Genomic DNA, 17,410 nt, shown 5'->3' on the forward strand with positions numbered 1-17,410 from the left:
AGGGGGAGCGCAGGCTCCAACTCGCTGGGAGCCTCGCGGCTCTTTCACAATTCCCTGCTCTCTTCCTTGACCCCCAAGTCACCCCAGCAGCCCCCGCCGCAGAAGGGCAAGGGGACACGGCGGGCTCGCTCGCGCGCGGGACCCCGGGGGTATTTCGGGCCCTCGCTGCCCCTTTAAGGGTTCCTGAAACTTTCCCTCTGATATCAGATGAGCCTCGTCACATCCGTTGGCCGCAGCCTCCCGAGCGCGTTCCGAGGAAATTCAGGACTCGAGTTTCCCGGGGAAGAGGCGCGGCCCGAGACCAGCGAGTGGGCCGGACCGGCGCGGGGGCCCTCGCGCCCGGCTTTGACCTTGGGCACTCGTTCCTGGATCCAACTNCGCACTGGCCCGCCCCAATGGCCTGGCGCTCGCCTTGGAACCCGCTGGAGTCAATGCCAACTTCTTGGCCATGGTGGACAATCTGCAGGGGGACTCTGGCCGCGGCTACTACCTGGAGATGCTGATTGGGACTCCCCCCCAGAAGGTAGGTCAGTAGGCTCCCGCCCGCCCTACGGACCCGGCGCCGGCGGTCCCTGTAGTCCTCCTGGCTGCAACCGCGGGCTTTTCAGGGGCTCGGGGCAGAGTGGGGAGGTGCCCAGAGATGTCTTCGTGAGCCTAACGTCGCCCCTAAAGCGGCAGCTGGAGGGGAGAGAAGAGTGGGGAGCTCAAAGGGGCTTGGGGGTCGGGGAGCGGGGGTGCCCGCGCGCTGGCGAGGCTAGGGATGGCTGACCCGTGCCCTAGGTGCCGCTGAGTGCTGTGCCCAGTGCTCAGAACTTGTTAGCCCCCCGGCCTCCGGTGTGGCTGGCCCCCGAGAGACCTGTAATGCGCCTCCGGCGCGATTTCCTTCACGCGAAAGACACCTCCTTCCATCAGGATAGGTAGCAGGGGCCTTGGGCGAGATGCTATGGGTTGGGAGAAATCACCTCGTGTTACTGTCCCCTGCCCCCCACGCTGTCTCACATGCTGCTTAAAGAGGCTCGTGGCCGGCATCCAAGCTGCAGTACCCTTTAAAGGGATTTGTACATGAGCTCAGCTAAAAGCAGCCAGGTTCCGAAGTGGTTCGCTGTCGCCTGCGGAGCGAGCTGCGTTTCCTTTGGCCCGCTTTTCTCTGTGAGTTGTCTGTTAGCTCCTTGGCTGCCCCTGCGCACGGAGCCGCGTCTCCCCGCGTGTGGCTGGGAGGTGTGAAGTGCAGGCTGAGCGAGGCGGTGACAGAACAAGACTCCAGTCGAACAGCTTTCCCTTTCTCTTCCTTGGATGTTCATTTATTAATATTTTTTGGTAGTAAGGGACATCTTAAGAAAATAAAAAGGAAGAAGCCTACCAGGAGTTGATCTGACCCCTTGTTCCCTTCAGAGCCCCCAGTGCACGGGTGAAGTCGAGTTTTCTCCTCATTGCATACGCTGTAAAGATACTTTATTTTTAACATTGTCATTTGGGTTTTAATTCTGCTATGATCGCCCATAAATAGAACATATTCATGACTTTTGTATAATTCTAATTAAATTATTCAAGACTTAAAGAGGAAAGATATGCCATGCTAGTTCTTTTTTTAAAAAAAGGAAATAGGACTGAACAACTTCTGTAGTTGTTTAATTAGTTTAACAAAGAAAACTAACCTTCAAAATGCATTATTTTTTCTCAGCTCCTATTCTAGCTGCTTGTTTGGAATGGGGTGAGCCTTCTCTGTGGCTGCAGGAGTGGGAGGTGGCTGGAGGGCAGGGGGGATGGGACCACAGTCAGCTGAGGAGGCTTAGTGGCCCATGAGGACACCACGTGGCGGTGGGAACCTTGTGAATTGCTTCTCACAAGATCCCACGGGACATGGGATAGACTTTTTTGTGTCCTGTGAAATCTCTTGGAACAAGCCCTGAATGATTCCCTGTTTGAGAAACTTATACCTTTTTTGGGGAAAAATAAAAAAAGCTAGTGTTGGCTTTAGAAGGGACTTCTCACTGAGATACAGTGAATGCTGGCAGTTCTAGTAGGCTGAGATAAAGGAAGCTTGGAAGCCCTCCTTCCAGAGCAAAGTGCAAGAGAAAGTCTCGAGAAGAAATAAAAAATACTTCTTGGGCTCTCTCTCTCTCTCAAAAAAAAAAAAAAAAAAAATTCATAAGTAATAGCTTGCTTTTGTTAATTAATTCGATGACCTTTCTTTCAAAATGATGAAGTTTAATTAATTTAATTAACAGAATGTAGCACACTGAGCGCCTGTGCTCATATCTTTACCATAGCCAAAGAGGTGATTGGATCAAGGTTATTTCTCAAACAGTAGCATGTTTTCAGGGCAGGCTGTTTTATAAAGACAGATATAACTTTTAAATTGATGGGGAGTGAAATATCTGGGACCTCTTTCCTGGCTTGATTTAGTGATAAGCTGCTTTATAGCAAAAATCCATGTACATCATTTTCTGCAGGCCTACTGTAAACCCTTAGGTGTTGGTGACATACATCCTGTTCACTCCTGTCCTGCCCTGAGGTGTCCTGACCACCAGCAGGGCATTCGCAGAATGCCACCCCTCATGGGCTACTAAGCCTCCTCAGCTGACTGTGGTCCCATCCTCCCTGCCCTCCAGCCACCTCTCACTCTGTTAATGGTCAAGAGTCATGCATTTATTCTCTGCTGATTCTCTGAAGCCTAAATAAAAATTGCTCAGGTGGAAAGAAAAATAGGATTATAAATTCAAGCAATAAATAACCAGGACTTTCGGGAGTTCATAGACATGGATAGTGTCCGAGGGCCCCGTGCCTGACAGACACTGCGGAATATTCCAAGTGTGTTTTTCCTGGGAATCCTCACAACCTCTTACCCCTGAAGTTCTTATGTGCATCAGGGAGATGAGAAATCTGGAACTTGGAGAGGCTGAGTGACTTGCGAGGGCAACAGGGGAAGAAAGAGAGAGAGATTCCCAGCCACCAGCCACATCCTGTTCCTTTCCCCCTCACACCTCCTGACTTCTTGGGTTGTGGTTTTGAACTAGCCTTTCCAGCCAGAGATCCCGCAAGCTCACACCTCAAGGTGTTAGTGACTTAATGTGTAACTGCAGTTGGACTCCCCACCCCCCAGCTGCCCCATCGCCTCCTTCCTTTAGGGCAAAGCTTGAAGAAGAACACAGTGCATAGTTGGATCCAGGAACGAGTGCCCAAGGAACGGAGGGAGGAGTTTGATAGGAGCTGAGCCTTGCAGATCCCTGTCTCCTGTGGGAAAGCCAGCCCTTGGGAGTGTGCTTGTTCCCTGAAGGCTTTAATCAACAACTGGGGGTCCATTGTTCTGCTCGCCACTCTGTGAGGAGTCATAGACATCTGCCCAGAAACCCAAGTGAGAGCCGCACAGCCGTGAGCTGGCCCACGTTGGCATGGAGATGAGAGCCGGGTTGCACACTGATACCATTATGTGACTTCTTTCCAACAGGAGAACCAGCATCTGCTGGAACCATGCAATTTGGTCTTAATAATAATAATGGTGTTCTAAAGTGATTATAATTATAGCAATTTCCATTATTTAAAAAAATCTTTCATGCTAACACAGTAAATCCAGATGAAGATAGGAAAGGTCTGCAGCCATACACTTTATAGAGGCTTCATGGAAGCATTTGGGGCTTCTGTTGAAAGATTTTCTGTTGTCTCCACTAATATGGATGAACAGCCGGGAAATCTGTTTTCATATTTAAACACTCAAATATAAACAGCCAAGGAATCATTTGGGGGCATGTGTTCGGATATCAGCCTCTTAGTTGATAACTGGGAGACTTTGGATTGAAAGTTTGTTCCAAGCTTATAGAATTGAAGTTCAGATTTTTTCCCAGTAATTCATCCAGGGTCCCCGAATCACAAAGCTGACGGAGGGAAAGGAAGGTGGCAAGAGGACATTTGGTGGAACAAATATCTAAGGTGGTAAACTCTGAAAGACAAAAAGCAAGATACAAATGTGCAAGATACAGAGGTACAGATGGCAAGAAAGTCACAGCTAGTCTACCATTGGCTCCTTCAGGTGAAGAGCAGCAACCTGCGGGCTTTGGCAGAGGAATTTATCAAAGGCTCAATTACAGAGGATGTGAAAGGCAGGCCCAGGAATCAGCTCAGAGCAATGGGGTGGGGATGGCCAGAGCTGGAGAAACTGTCACTGCAGTAGGAAGAGCTGCCTCCCTTCTTGCCCATCGAGTGTGCAGCACCATGATGGACCTTTTGTTGTTGGTTGGTTGGTTGGTGCTGCAGGGGCTGGAACCCCAGGCACCTACCAGGGCTCTGGACTCTGCCACCAAGCTGTGCTCAGCCCCTCACACTAAGGGTTTTGCCCAGCTCACCTCAGTGAACTCTCATGACATCCTGCGCGTCCACGCAATTATTTGAATTGCTTTCAGATGGGAAATCTGAGATTCCGAGCCAGGACTGTGTCCTAGGGAGGAAGAGAGCAGGGGTGCTCATCCAAGAACACTGCCTGTTCCAGTCTGCAGCCTGTGCCACTGCGCTCTATGATTTTAGTTACAGTAACCTTTTAAAAGAGTCACCTTCATCTTTCTGGGAATGCCTGGGTGTGGCTATGTCACACCTGTGCCTGTGGGCAAGTGGTGAATCTTCCCAAGCTTCCCGTCCCCACCCAGGCTGCCCTGAGAAACCCCTAGGCTGGAGACTGGACCAGTTGAAGTTTATTCTCTCAGCCAAGGTATCAGCAGGGACATTCTCCTCCCAGGGCCCCAGAGGAGGTTCCTTTCTTTGTTCTCAGTGTCAATGGCTTTCAGGGGTCCTTGGCTCATAGCTGCACTGCTCCAACCTCTGCCTCCATCTTTCTGTGACATTTTCCCCTCTGGTGTCTCTGCGTTCAAATTCCTCTATTTTTTTAGGGACCTAGCCATCAGACTACCTGACTTTATCTTAGGCATCTGAACGGACCCACTTTGCAGAAGAGCTTCCAGGGACAGTTCTTCAGCACATGCCGTTGCCCCATGGACAACCACAGATGTCATATACTGTGGTGGTCCTATGACCCTGTGCGGTGTGGTGACGTTGTAGCTGTCTTAGTTGGTGTAAGCACACTCCGTGATACTTGCGCAGTAAAAAAAACCGTCTAATGATGCATGTCTTAGAACGTCTCCTACTGTTAAGTGGCATGGGATCTGTGTCATGTTGGAGGACACAATTTAGCCCACAAGTTCATTATAGTTTATCTTTCTGTAGTAGGTTTTATTCTCTCACACTTTTTAATTGCCAGTAACTTCACTCAGTCTTTCAAGTGTAATGTTCATTAGCAGCAGTGAGCAAATGGTGGTTTTGGTGTGGGACTGACGTGGAGCCCACGGCAAGGCGGTGCGCTGGGGGATGGGAGAGGAGGAGAGAGGGTTTCGCGGCTTTTCTTTGTTTCTGTATTGGTTTCCCCATTAGAGAGTAATCGCTTAGAATTTTAATATGTCTCTTATCATGTTGCCACCTCATTCTAGAACTGCTGAAATTAGTGCATAATGGCAGAAATATATCCAACTTGTGCCATCTTGGGTCAGCAATATTTAAATACCTCTGACTAATAAAACACTCTTGTTAGGAACAACGTAGATTTTTGAAGCTTGTGTATTTCATGTTTTAAAGACTTTATGAGGCACCTGCTGAATCAGGATATATTAGGTATGAAATGACAGCCCGGCCCCTCCAGGACTTCTCCCGTGGTCTTACTGCCCGCTTCCCTGTGTCGCAGGTGGGCTGACTGAGCCCATCGTCCTGTGCTGGGCGCTCTGCTCCTCCAGCCTGCTTCCTCCAGCAACGATTGCTGATCGCTGCTTACTGAAAACCAAAAGGGGAAGGATAAGTTTAGCTATTCCTGTCTTAGTCTGTTTTCTGTTGCTTTTACCCACAATATCACAAATTGGGCAAATTGTAAAGAAAAGAGATTTATTTTGGCTCACATCTGTAGCCCTGGATCAAGGGGCCACATCTTGGTGGTGGCCTTCTTGCTGGCAGAGTCCCAGGGCAGCACATGCGTCACAGGGCAAGAGACCTAACCAAACTGGCTGCTCTAGCAGACTTGCTCAGGATAACTCAGTAGGGTAGGGCTAAAGTGGGACATTTGCCTAGCATGTGGAAGGCCTTGGGTTCAATCCCCAACACTGCAAAACCAAAGTAACTTCTCTGTTAATCACCAGAATTGGATTAACTCATTCACAACAGCAGAGCCCTGATCACCTTTTAAAGTCCCACGTCTTCCTGTCTCCTAGGGGGGATTAAATTCCAACATGAGTTTTGGAGGGGGCACATCATATAAAACTGTAACCATCAGGACTAGTGATTCCTCCTTATGGTGGAGGTATGCAACTGTACTGCACCTGTGAGGAGCAGTTCATTTCTCTTCCCTCAAGCCATCTGACAGTGTGCCTTGGGATGTATTTTGTGTCTCAGAGCAGGTCAAGTCTTATCCCCTGGAAGGTCCACCTAGGCTGAGGCAGAGGGTGGCCTGGTGGCTGCTGATTTCTGCACCACCTTCCTGCAGAGCGCAGCAGGAGCTGGGTAGCCCGGCCTGCAGGTGAGCAGGTACTATTTCATCCCATCCACGAGTCTCTGTTCATGACTAATGATGGCCTTCTGCCCCTTCTTGGCTCCTTTGCTGTCTGCCATGGCTCCCACCTCCTGGTCACCCTGCTCTGCTGTCCAGCCTTGGTAAACACTGGAGTTCTTTGTTCCTTTGTAACAGTGGATACCACCTGGAAAATAACCTAACTGTGAGGCAGGTACATGGCTCATAATGGCTTCTGTAACTTCTCTGTCTGTGAATTCACACTTACAGGTGAAGTGTGAGGCAGAGTGTGTGTCACATATTCTGTAAGATTGTGTGTGTGCACACGTGCACACAGGCATACACGAGGGCAGGATGGTTGGATAGGCTGTCACGTGGCTCCCCTGGGCGCCTTCCTGGCCCAAATGGACTATTTGCTATTTTGCCTATTGCTACTCAATAAAAAATGGACACTTCTTTGTTCTTAGAATTCTCAAAAGAAGAAAAAGCGCTCTGGGAGTGCAGACATAACCACATTAGGGAAACAAAAGGAGCCGGTTGTCTTTGAGTTGGTGCTTGCTATCCAACACGGGCTTCAGGGTGGATGTGTTCAGATTTTTATTATGTGGCACATCATATACCTGTACCTAGAAGTTCATGCTCCCAGCTCTGCCATTTGGGGAAGACAAAGAGGACTGTCTGCCAGGGCAAGTGGGGCTGCCTGGGCCAGCTTCATCATTCCAGGGAGCCGTAAAAGGCCAGGGAGAGCACACTTCTGCCACCTCACGCCCCTGAGAGTGGCAGGAGGAGGACTTATCCTGGCTGCCAGGACAGCCTCTTCATGCTCCCACTGCAGACTACTTGCTCCTCCAAACTGAGTGCTCCGGAAAGGGCCTTGGCAGTGGGCGGAGACCCAGGGAGACCCAGCAGGTCTGTGCCAGTCACACAGACCCCCTGCCAGAACCCAAAGAAGACCTCTAAGGCAGCCCTCTGGAAGACACACCCTGGAGGAAAAGGTGAAGGCATGGAATCCAAGTTTTCCAGGTCGGGCTTTCGGACCTCGGGAGCTCTGACCGGAGGGAGGGTTGGTTGCTGGAAGGAAAGCTTCTTCTAGAGCGGGGGTGGCTTCCAGAGGCCTCCATGGAGCTCCTGGGCCCTCTCCACTGCATGCTGCGCCTTCCAAGGAAACGCATAGGTGTTTCTCCATCAGAAAATCCATCAGGAAGCAGAAGCAACTGTGGTGTGCGCAGTGGTTAGGAATCCGGGGCTTTGGGTGCAGATCCCAAATCTGCTTGCTGTTATCCTCACCTGTAAATTCAGGTACATGACCAGACAACCTGAGATCTCTTCTAGAAGCTCCAAGACCCCACTGCTGTGCTCTGTTCTGCTGGAGAGCATTTTTGAGCCCTCATTTTTCACCCCCGGATGAGTGCTGCTTTGACTTTCTGCAGAAGGGAACCCAGGGTCTGCTGAAGTGCAGTCATCTCAGTCAGTGTCCTGGCATGGGGAGGGGCCTGCTGCTGGCTCATGGTCACGTCTGGGGACACTGCTGCCCCAGATCAACTGACCGTGAGAGGACGAGGAATACTTTGCAGAGCTGGTTAAAAACAGAGGTTCCTGGGACCCAGTCCACACTTAAAGGATGAGGTTCCGCACCTGGGCTGAGAAGCTGCATGTTCCAGCTCTGACCTAGGAGCAATCCTCAATCCCCCAGAGCAGCGTCCAGGGCTGCACTTGAACACTATCTGGGGGCTGTGATGGAGGCCAGAGCCCCTGCCAGTGGTGCCTGTACACAGAGTTCTGTTCTGTCACCTTCCTAGACATGTGACTTGGCTGGGGGTTCCCTCTCTGCCCTTTGAGAATCTTTTCTCAGGTGGACTGCTCCAGAAGCTTCCTAGTGTTGGGCAGGTTGGAAACCAGGAAGGCTTTCTCCAGGCTCAAGTCCTGAGGCAGTGCCGCTCAGAGTCTCCAAGTCTCAGGGCTGAAGGCTACCTTTTGAAATTTCCAACCTGCCTCAGAGCAAAAGTTTGTGAATCCAGAAAAATGAATTATCAGGAAGCAAAGTGAACATGAACCAGAGGTGCTCAACACAGCGTGGTTCTTTCAGTCTTGCTTGCTCATCCCAAAGCCAAGGTGAGCCAAGATGTAACAGACATCCCTCTGCAGACCAGATGGGACCTGGGAGCAGCCGGGCCGTGGTTACCCTGTTGCCCTGAGGAAGCTGTCTCAGCTGCCAACTGGAAATTGTTACAAAAACTCCAGAAACACATCCTTGTGCCGCCTACTCCCTTTAATTAGAGGGTGGTCCTGTCTTTTTTTTTGCTAGAGCAAAAAAGGAAATGTGGTAAGAGCAGGTGTTGTGCTCTCTGGAGTGTCCTTCCCGGGGAAAATTGAGGGCTGCCCCTGGATGAGCAGGTAGAGCCCATTTAAATCCTGTGTTGCAGGGCTGGCCATATGCCCAGCTCCTTGTGAGTCGTGGGTCTATCAGCCACTTGCGTGGGATCCCAAGTAGAGGTTGAGAGTCAGCAGGCGGAGGAGGGCAGATCATCTCACCTGGCAAAACAGCTGTTGCAGACACCTGGGTTCCAACATACATCATGCCGTCCCTCAGAGCCCATCCAGCAGTGTTGAGCCTGCTTCCCAGGGTCACAGCGAGAGCAGATCAGTCACAGCAATGAGGAGAGGGCTCCAGGGGGTTACTCTGCCAGTGTCTGCATTGAGGCCAGCCATGCCAGGCCTCGGCCTCCTCATTTCCCTAGTGGTTTCCAAGAAGGCAGATATCGTACAGATAAAGCAACATGCACTCCACTGCTACTGTTTGGCGTGCACCGGGTAGATATGCTGGGGTAGTATGCCGCATGGTACGGGCTTCCCAGATCTTAGCTCAGCAAAAGGCAAGAGCCAGGAAACAAAGCTGGGAAGACAAACAGAACAACACAAAACGGAACGGGGCTAGGCACTCACATCCCGGGTCTGTGTCCCGAAGGAACCTCAGTCTTGCTTGCTCATCCCAAAGCCAAGACTTCTGTCGCCCCACCTGCACTTCCTCGCCCTCCTGCAGAGGTGAGAATAGAGCTTCACCTCCATGCAAACAGGCCTGACAGTGGTTCTCAGCCCGAGGCCAGCACGGCCTGCCCAGGGGACACTGGCATTGCCCGGAGACATCTGAGTCTTCACCAGTAGCGTGATGCCACCTGGACAGGTGAAGGCCAGGGGTGCCGCTCAGCATTCTGCAGCACACGTGATGCCCCCACCAGAGAAGGATCTGGTCAAAGTGAAAGCAGTGAGGAGTGAGAAGCCCCCACTAGCGCCTGGCACACATGCCCAAGGAGCAAGGGCGGAATGTCCACTGGGAGCCACTGCACAGGCACAGGGAGGGGCAGAGGGGACACCTGCTGATGGCTGCCGTCTTGCTGTCCTTCCTTGTTCCTGACAGCAAGATCCCGAAAGGCTTGGCAGTGCCTGCTAACTGAAGTGATTGGGGACCAGAGAGGAAAAAGAATTTCGAACTAGTTCTGAATCCTAGGCTTGCTTTCATTCAGCATGTCTATTAAGATTCAGCATGTCTATTAAGTACCTACTGTATACCAAGCCCATTCTGAGCTGAGGGATACAGCAGTTAACCAAACAAAGACGGTCTTTGGGAGGAAGACGGATTGTGAAGAAAGCACACAGCATTTCTGAATAAGTGCCATGTCACAGCACAGCCTGGCATGGGTGTTGTACGTCAGGAGTTAGAATGGGTGCTGGGGAGATGTCACTGAGAGGTGCAGTCAGACTCAGACAAGGCCCAGGCCCAAGAAGCTGGGGGCAACCAGCTCCAGGATGAGCCTGGAGATGCAGACCATGCCCAGGAGGCGCTCAGTGTGGGCGCATGTGTGGGGCCCCTCTGAGACACCTGCCTTGGCAGAAGCTTGTCTTCATCTCATCTGTTTTAAAGTGTGCTCTGAGATTGGATTTTATGAGAATAGAGTATGCAGACGTTATGCTCCCCTGTGTACAGGCATGAGGGTATGAGTGTGAGTGGTTTATTTAGAAGACCTAAGGAGTCATGGATAGGGACCGGGTATGATAGAGACAGTAATAGGTGGGGACAGCAGGGGCTCATCCCTAGGGGTTTCTGAGAGGTCAATTCAGCTAGGCTCTGCTGAGGGGCTCTGCTGAGGAGATAGCTGTGGGGCACTGTCACCCCCTCCTGTCACAGACTGGGAGGCCACAGGTGTGGGGAGGAGGCTTAACCCTTCAGCATGGTGCTTCTGCAAGGCGCGGCACACAGGCACGTTGGGTTCCCCGGTGCCTGCGTGGCCGGTGCAGGCGAGGCCCACATTTGAGGAATGAAACAGCAGTTGCTGTCCACTGCTGAGTGACTCAGGAGCGTCACTGCAGCCCCATTGTCATGAAGTCGTCTTAAAACTGTCCTTCAAAATCACGACCTGCTTGCGGGATTCAGTGTTGGGACCATAAGGACTTTCAAAACCTCTGGAACAGCTGCATGCTCACAAACAGGTGGCAAGTCCCAGATCCGTGAGCGTCCTGTGATCCACACACGTGTTTACCAAAGGATGGCCGCAGAGCATTTTGCACATGAGAATTCACTATGCCCTGGTTTTATTGTACTCTCCGTAACATGGGCTCTTAAGTACAGTCTCGCTCCACAGAATGACAGCGTGATCAATGGCAGTCTGCATACAATGCTTGTCCTGTAGGGTGAGAATGGGGCTGAAGGATTCCTGTCGCCTGGTGACATTGTCACCACTCTGTGAGACACAGCAACACGTTACTCAGCGTTCACAGTGGTGCTAGTAGAAACAAACCTATTGCACCGCCGTTTAAAAGTGTAGCACAACCCACACAAGCATAGTCATCTGATCCTTGAAAAGGTGCCAAAGGATACAGTGGAGAAGAGACAGCCTGTTTAGCAAATGGTGCTGGGAAAACTGGTTACTCACGTCTAGAAGAACGAAACTGGACGCTTACTTCTAATCCTGCACAAAAGTCAGCTCACAGCCTCGGAATTAGACCACAAACCATGCACCTCCTAGACACAGGCATGGCTTTCTCAATAGGACCCTAAAGCTCAGGAAATAATACCAAGAGCTGATAAATGGGATGCCTTCACGTTAACAAGCTTCTGCATAACGTAGGAAAGATTGAGGAATGTGAAGAGAGAACCTACCGAATGGGAGCTACTCTTCTGAAAGAGGATTAATATCAAGAATATACAAAGAGCTCAAAAAAACTTTACAGCAAAAAATTAAATAAGCCAATTAATAAATAGGCAAATGAATTAAACAGACACTTCTCAAAAGAAGCAATACAAATGCCAACAAATGCATGAAAAAATGTTCAACTTCATTAGTAATTAGAGAAATGCAAATCAAAACTATACTGAGATCCCATCTCACTCCAGTTACAATGGCCGTCATCAAGAACACAACTAATAATAAATGCTGGAGAGGATGCGGAGGAAAGGATCGCTTTATCCTGTTCCTGGGTGTAGCCCGCGTGTTCAGTGGTAGCAGTCTGCGATGGCGCACAGGCCCAGCCACGCCTCCCGGCTCACAGAGGACCTCCCCACAGCCACACAGCCCCGCAGGCTCCGTTCAGGGTAAGAGCCCCTACACTGGTGTACCATTTTTTATCTCTAATACTGTGTTATGTCTTTCCTGAGTCTCTGTTTAGATTTACACCTACCTACCATGGTGCCACAGTGGCCTCTGTGTTCAGTAGAGAAACTGCCGAGCCACTTAGCCCAGGTGTGCCGTGGGCTGTCGTCTAGGTCTGTGCAGGTGCTCCCTGGCATCCCCATAATGATGCAACCGACTGACAATGCATTGCTCAGTATATCCCCATCATTCAGTGACACTGGCTGTATGCACGGATTTTACAAGCATTTGCCGTCCTTGTCACCATCCTTTGATTAGTAGATACACGAGCATTTGGGCACATGCATCTTCTGTTGTCCACCTCCTTGCTCCTGTGTCCCTAGGAGAGACTTCTGTGCTTGTGGAGCCTGGCGATGTGCTGGGCTCCTCCCCTGAGCTGGTGCTTCACGGGGCTGCTTGTCTCTGTCTCTGCAGACACACACTCGCTGTCCTGGGTTGGGGGTCAGGAGTGGAAGCCCTCAGCAGCAATGCAGGACCTCCAGGTCAAGCCTCACGCTCCAACCCAGCTTTGTGGGGGCTCCTCGTGGGTGCAGGGGCGTGGCACAGCCAGTGACCCACGTCCTGCCATCCCTCAGGTCTGTCACCAGCTCCGGTCCCCACCCCCTGGGGGAGCCACTGGGCCCCAGGAGCCCAGCAGTCCTGGCTCTGATACAGCATCTGCTCAGTTTGGAAGCATGGTCTCAACTGGCTCCTGGCCCTCTGGGGACATCTGAGACGCTCTTGGACCTGGCGGTGGGAACGTTCTCCACTGTCTGAGCCTGGGTTTTTCTTCTGTTTTGTTTTCTGTGCTGGGCGCTCGGGGAGTGTTTGCAGTCTAGAAATGCAGGAGGCTTGGTGCAGAGCCTGGAGCTCCCCCATCCTCTCCTGTCGGCCTCCTGGGTGTGGACACTGGGCCTTCTCGCCTCCCTCTCCCACTCTCGTGTCTGTCTCTTGGGTTCTGCTCTCTCATTTCAGCTGCCGTGGTTTGAGTTTTCAAGAGCATTTTCTTCTTCCCTGGGAGCCCCTTTTTGTCCATCTCACAGCTCAGAGTTGCTTTTCTTCTCTGTGTCCGAGGAAACGAATGACGATTTTGTGTGACATTTCTTCCTGCTGCCTGTCTCTCATCTGCCTCTTCTGAGTGCCACTTCTCTGCACCTGCCACGGTTTCTAACTCACAGAGACTTTCCCTGCCATGTCCTGGTTACTGGCTGGCCCTTCACGTTGGAAAGAGAGGCGTTGAAAGGCCGGGATTCAGGGCTGTGTGCGGACAGGGCCTCGAGCACGTGTCCTGTGGGACCCACGCCGTGATGCTCATCGCATGTGACCTTGCCTTGTCAGTGGTTGACTTGACAGAAACACCTTCCCAGCTTTTCTGCAGACCTGAGGACTTTTTACAGTGGCTTCCTTTGGGCTGTGGGCCCTGAGTGGCGCTCTCCTGGGGATTTAGGGAAGCTTGCTTTCCTGTTCCAGGTGCAGGGCTGCCAGGTAATGCTCCTCCCACTCTCAGCTTTTAGTGAAAACACAGGCTTCTGTCAGGAACAGCCACATCTGACCTTAAGGGAGAGGTCAGGAGGATAGTCGAGATGCCAAGCCTCTGAGATGTTGATCTAACACCAGCATCTCTGGGAGAAAAACAAATCCCTGCATGTTCTAGCCACTCAATCTACATTTTTTGTTTATTTGTTTATTTTCAGCCAAAAAATTTCAGTTGATGCACCCTCATAACTCTGGGGGAAAATTAACAAATAGGAAATGTGCTATTCTTTTTCTGTTCTCAAAATTTCCCAAGTATGGAAGGACACACCTCAAAACTTGCTGCTATAGTCTTTCTTCGTAAGGCATTATTTCCAGTGGGGAAGGTGTGGATCCTGTTAGAAGGATTTAGACTTTGGTCATCACTAAAGGGACCTCACATGAGAAGAACACCCAGGGAGTTTGCAAGGGACAGACGGGAGGTGGGGAGAATAAGACCAGGACTGAATATGGCCACTGCCTGTTTGTGTAAATAAAGTTTTATTAGGACACAGCTGTGCTCATTTGCTTTCATATTGTCTGAGGTTATGTCCTGGTCTTTCTAATTCACGGCTCAGTGGTACCATAAACTGTAACAGAACACCACCGTCTGGGTGATTTGTAAAGAATACAGGTTATTTAATTTGTTTCTGGAGGCTGGGAGGTCCGAGAACCTCGTGTCAGCACCCAGGTGTCACATGGGAGATATGCAGGCATGCCAGCTCCGTCTCTCCCTCTTCTTATAAAGCCATGATGCCATCATGGGGGCCCTACCTCATGATCCCAAAGACCCACCTCTGAACACCCTCAGCATGTGGCGTTGAGGATTAGGTTTCCAACACATGCTCTTCTGGGGACACGACCATAGCAGCTGCTGTCACCCAGCAGCAGCAGAGGGGGCCCCCCAGGCGTTTCCACCTGGGCTTACACAGAAAGTGCTTGTTGGCTCGGTTGACTGGCAGGTGCCAGTGAGTAGGGAGGGAGTGGCCACTCAGCCCAGCAGGCCTTGTCCACAGCAGGAAGCTGCAGGTGGAAGTGTTGGGCCAGGCGGTGGCTCAGAAGCACCCACTGAATGTCCCAGGGTGCTCGGGTCATGACACCAGCCTCACCCAGTGTTACACCATGCAAGGCACTTGTGGGTGTGCTGAGCCTGCACCTCCCCATTCCGGTGCCTGTGCTGGAGGCCCGGGGCCCTGTGGGAGCCAGGTGGGGAAGCAGTGGCACAGCCACCTACCCCCTCCCTACTGCAGACCTGCAGCCCGAATCAGGCCCGTCCCCTTGGATTCCTGCTGTGGTTTGGGTACCCCAGAAACTGAGCCGGAAGCTTGGTCCCCATCATAATGGTCTCGAAAGAGGGGAACTTAGCAGCAGATGGTGGGGTCTGGACCACCCTGGTGAAGGAATTAACGTGGGCCCACAGTGAGTTTGATCTCCCCGCAGTGGATTAGTGCCTGTGGAGTGAGTGGACTATGAAAAAGCAAGCCTGGCCCTGCGGCGGCTCTTGCTTCCTGGCTTGAGCACATGCCTCTTCTGTCTGCAGTTGGCTCCCTTTCCTCCCCTCCACCCTGTTCCTGCAACAAGATTCTGGCACCTTGTGTTTGGACTTCTCAGCTCCCAGAATCGTGAGCCAAATAAACCTCTTTTCTTTGCATGTTATCCAGCCTCAGGTATTCAGTTAAAACAACACAAAATGAACTAAGACGGAGTCAAAAGGAAGTTTTGGTAGTAGTTAGGACTGGACTTGCAATGCCTAAAAATACATATATTTTCACAAAGCTATTTTGACAATACAGTATTTGCCAAAGATTCATTCAAGGTGGAGAAGAGTGATTTACGGAGCATGTTTGAAGACAGTTATTTGGCAAGAGAGAGTTTTGTTGAAATGCCCTATCATGCATACCCATGGACAGAGATTTGGAAATGTGTAGCAGAAGTATGTATGCATTTGTCCTTCGACTTAGAAATCTATTTCTTTAAGTTTATACAAAAGTTAAAGCAGAAAGGATCCTAAAAGCAGTTTGCAAGGTTTTTCCCCATTACTACAGGTAACAGAAGAGATGGGAACAGTCCATATGTTTAACAAGAGGGAACTGAGTGAGCTAACCAGTTCACTGACACCACGGAGCACCCTGGGAAGGACCGAGGACTCTCTCTATACACTACAAGGGAAGAGCGAGGTGGAGGAAGAGGGTACTGTCCTGCCATTCATCCAGGAACGTGCCCTATGGCACATGTAGGAGCTTTGATCAAGGAAGGGGAATTCCTAGGACAGAGGTCCCCAAACTTGGGGTGGACACATCCCAGGGAGCACCCAATGAGCCACTGGGGGGCAGGAGGAACATATGTCTGCATCTGTTTTTACCCAAGATAATCAGGAACGAGGCTTTACTAAGTCGTAGTGGACACCTATGGTTTCCTGAGGCCCACCTGCTGGGAGCCAGGTCACCAGTGGCTGTTGCACACCGGGCAGGTCTGGGGTCCAGGGGACTCTTCTGTTCTGCACTCAGCGAGCCAAGCTGCTGTCCCCTGGGTGCCTTTGGTGTAGCCTGTCCCTGGCTTCCATTCCAGCCTTCAGCATGTCATCGATCTGGTTTATTTTTTTAAAATAAGATCTGTTTAAAATAAGAAGATGAGTTACATGCTCTCAGTACCCAGAAAGTCAGCTCCAGGTTTTCTGAGTGTTACTGTGGTGACGAATGGCAGCAGCGCCGCTCCTTGGTGGGCACGTGGTGAGAGTGCACAAGGGTGTTCGGCACAGCCAGGCCACCCCCTGCGAGTCCCGAGCTGATCTGTGAACATCACTGAGACTCTACTTATACCAACGGCAGTGTCTGTTTGCTGCCTAAAAAACACCTTTAAATCCTTAACATGGAAACATAATGTCTAACTATGTAAAAAACTTCCAAACAATTTCAGGCTATTTATTTATTTATTTATTTATTTATTTATTTTTAACCCACAAACTGGAGAAAAGTATTATCTTCTGATGAATTTTCTGGAGCTACCTACTGGTGGGCATTAGGGGGATGTGAGTTAGCAAGTTTTCATCTCCATCTCACAGGTGGGGAAACTGAGGCACCCATGGGTTACATTGCTGAGGTGGCACAGTCCATGGGAGCAGAGCCAAGATTTGGAAGTTGGCTGGTCCCAGACGTGACCTCTGGATGGCATGCTAAGCTGCCAGATTTCACAGTGTGGCCAGGGTCTCTCTTCTGGCCTCTGATTGGTTACACTGGGGCCAGAGAAAAGGTGATGTAGATCCTACTCCCCTGCCCTCCCTACTTTGGCAGCCTGCATGTCCCTTCATGACCCCAGCCTCTAATGGAAGTCCCTCCAAGCTCCTGCCAGTTCTCTCCTGGCCCAGCGAGTCCAAGGCCATTTGTTCTGCCCTACCCCTCTGGAGGTGATGGGGATGGTCCCCACCACTGCCCCAGCCACACCTGCATGAATGGCCCCTTCCTGAAGGCCTCCTGAGTAACTTGGGAGCTTCTGTCCCTGTGGGGCTCTGAATAACACAGCTGGTGGGCACTGCTACTGTCCAGGCCTTTGGATCCTTAAGCCCAGACCTCAGTTTGCCTCTGTTGGTTTGTACACACTTCAAGCAGCGAGAAGTCATCGCCTGTTTTCTCTCTGGGTTGGATGTCAGAGTGTGCGTACCCCTGGGGTCTTGGAGTGATTGAAACCACGTGGGCTGCCAGGTCTCGGGCCTCATCCCTGCACCAGGTCGGCTCCCACCCCC

The 17,410-nt window shown here is 51.1% G+C and overlaps 1 protein-coding gene across 1 annotated transcript in view; it reads left to right on the top strand.

Annotated features, from left to right (window-relative positions):
- Positions 1–364: 364 nt before the first annotated feature.
- Positions 365–17,410, top strand: part of Bace2 (beta-secretase 2) — a gene marked incomplete at its 5' end in the record, with an annotated part of 81,780 nt that continues 64,734 nt past the window's right edge. Inside the window, one exon of the mRNA XM_015478353.2 lies at positions 365–523. Within this exon, the coding sequence (XP_015333839.2) occupies positions 365–523 (159 nt within the window). The remainder of the gene's footprint in view (positions 524–17,410) is intronic.

This window comes from Marmota marmota, unplaced genomic scaffold (assembly GCF_001458135.2).
Source record: "Marmota marmota marmota unplaced genomic scaffold, marMar, whole genome shotgun sequence".
Taxonomy (NCBI): domain Eukaryota; kingdom Metazoa; phylum Chordata; class Mammalia; order Rodentia; family Sciuridae; genus Marmota; species Marmota marmota.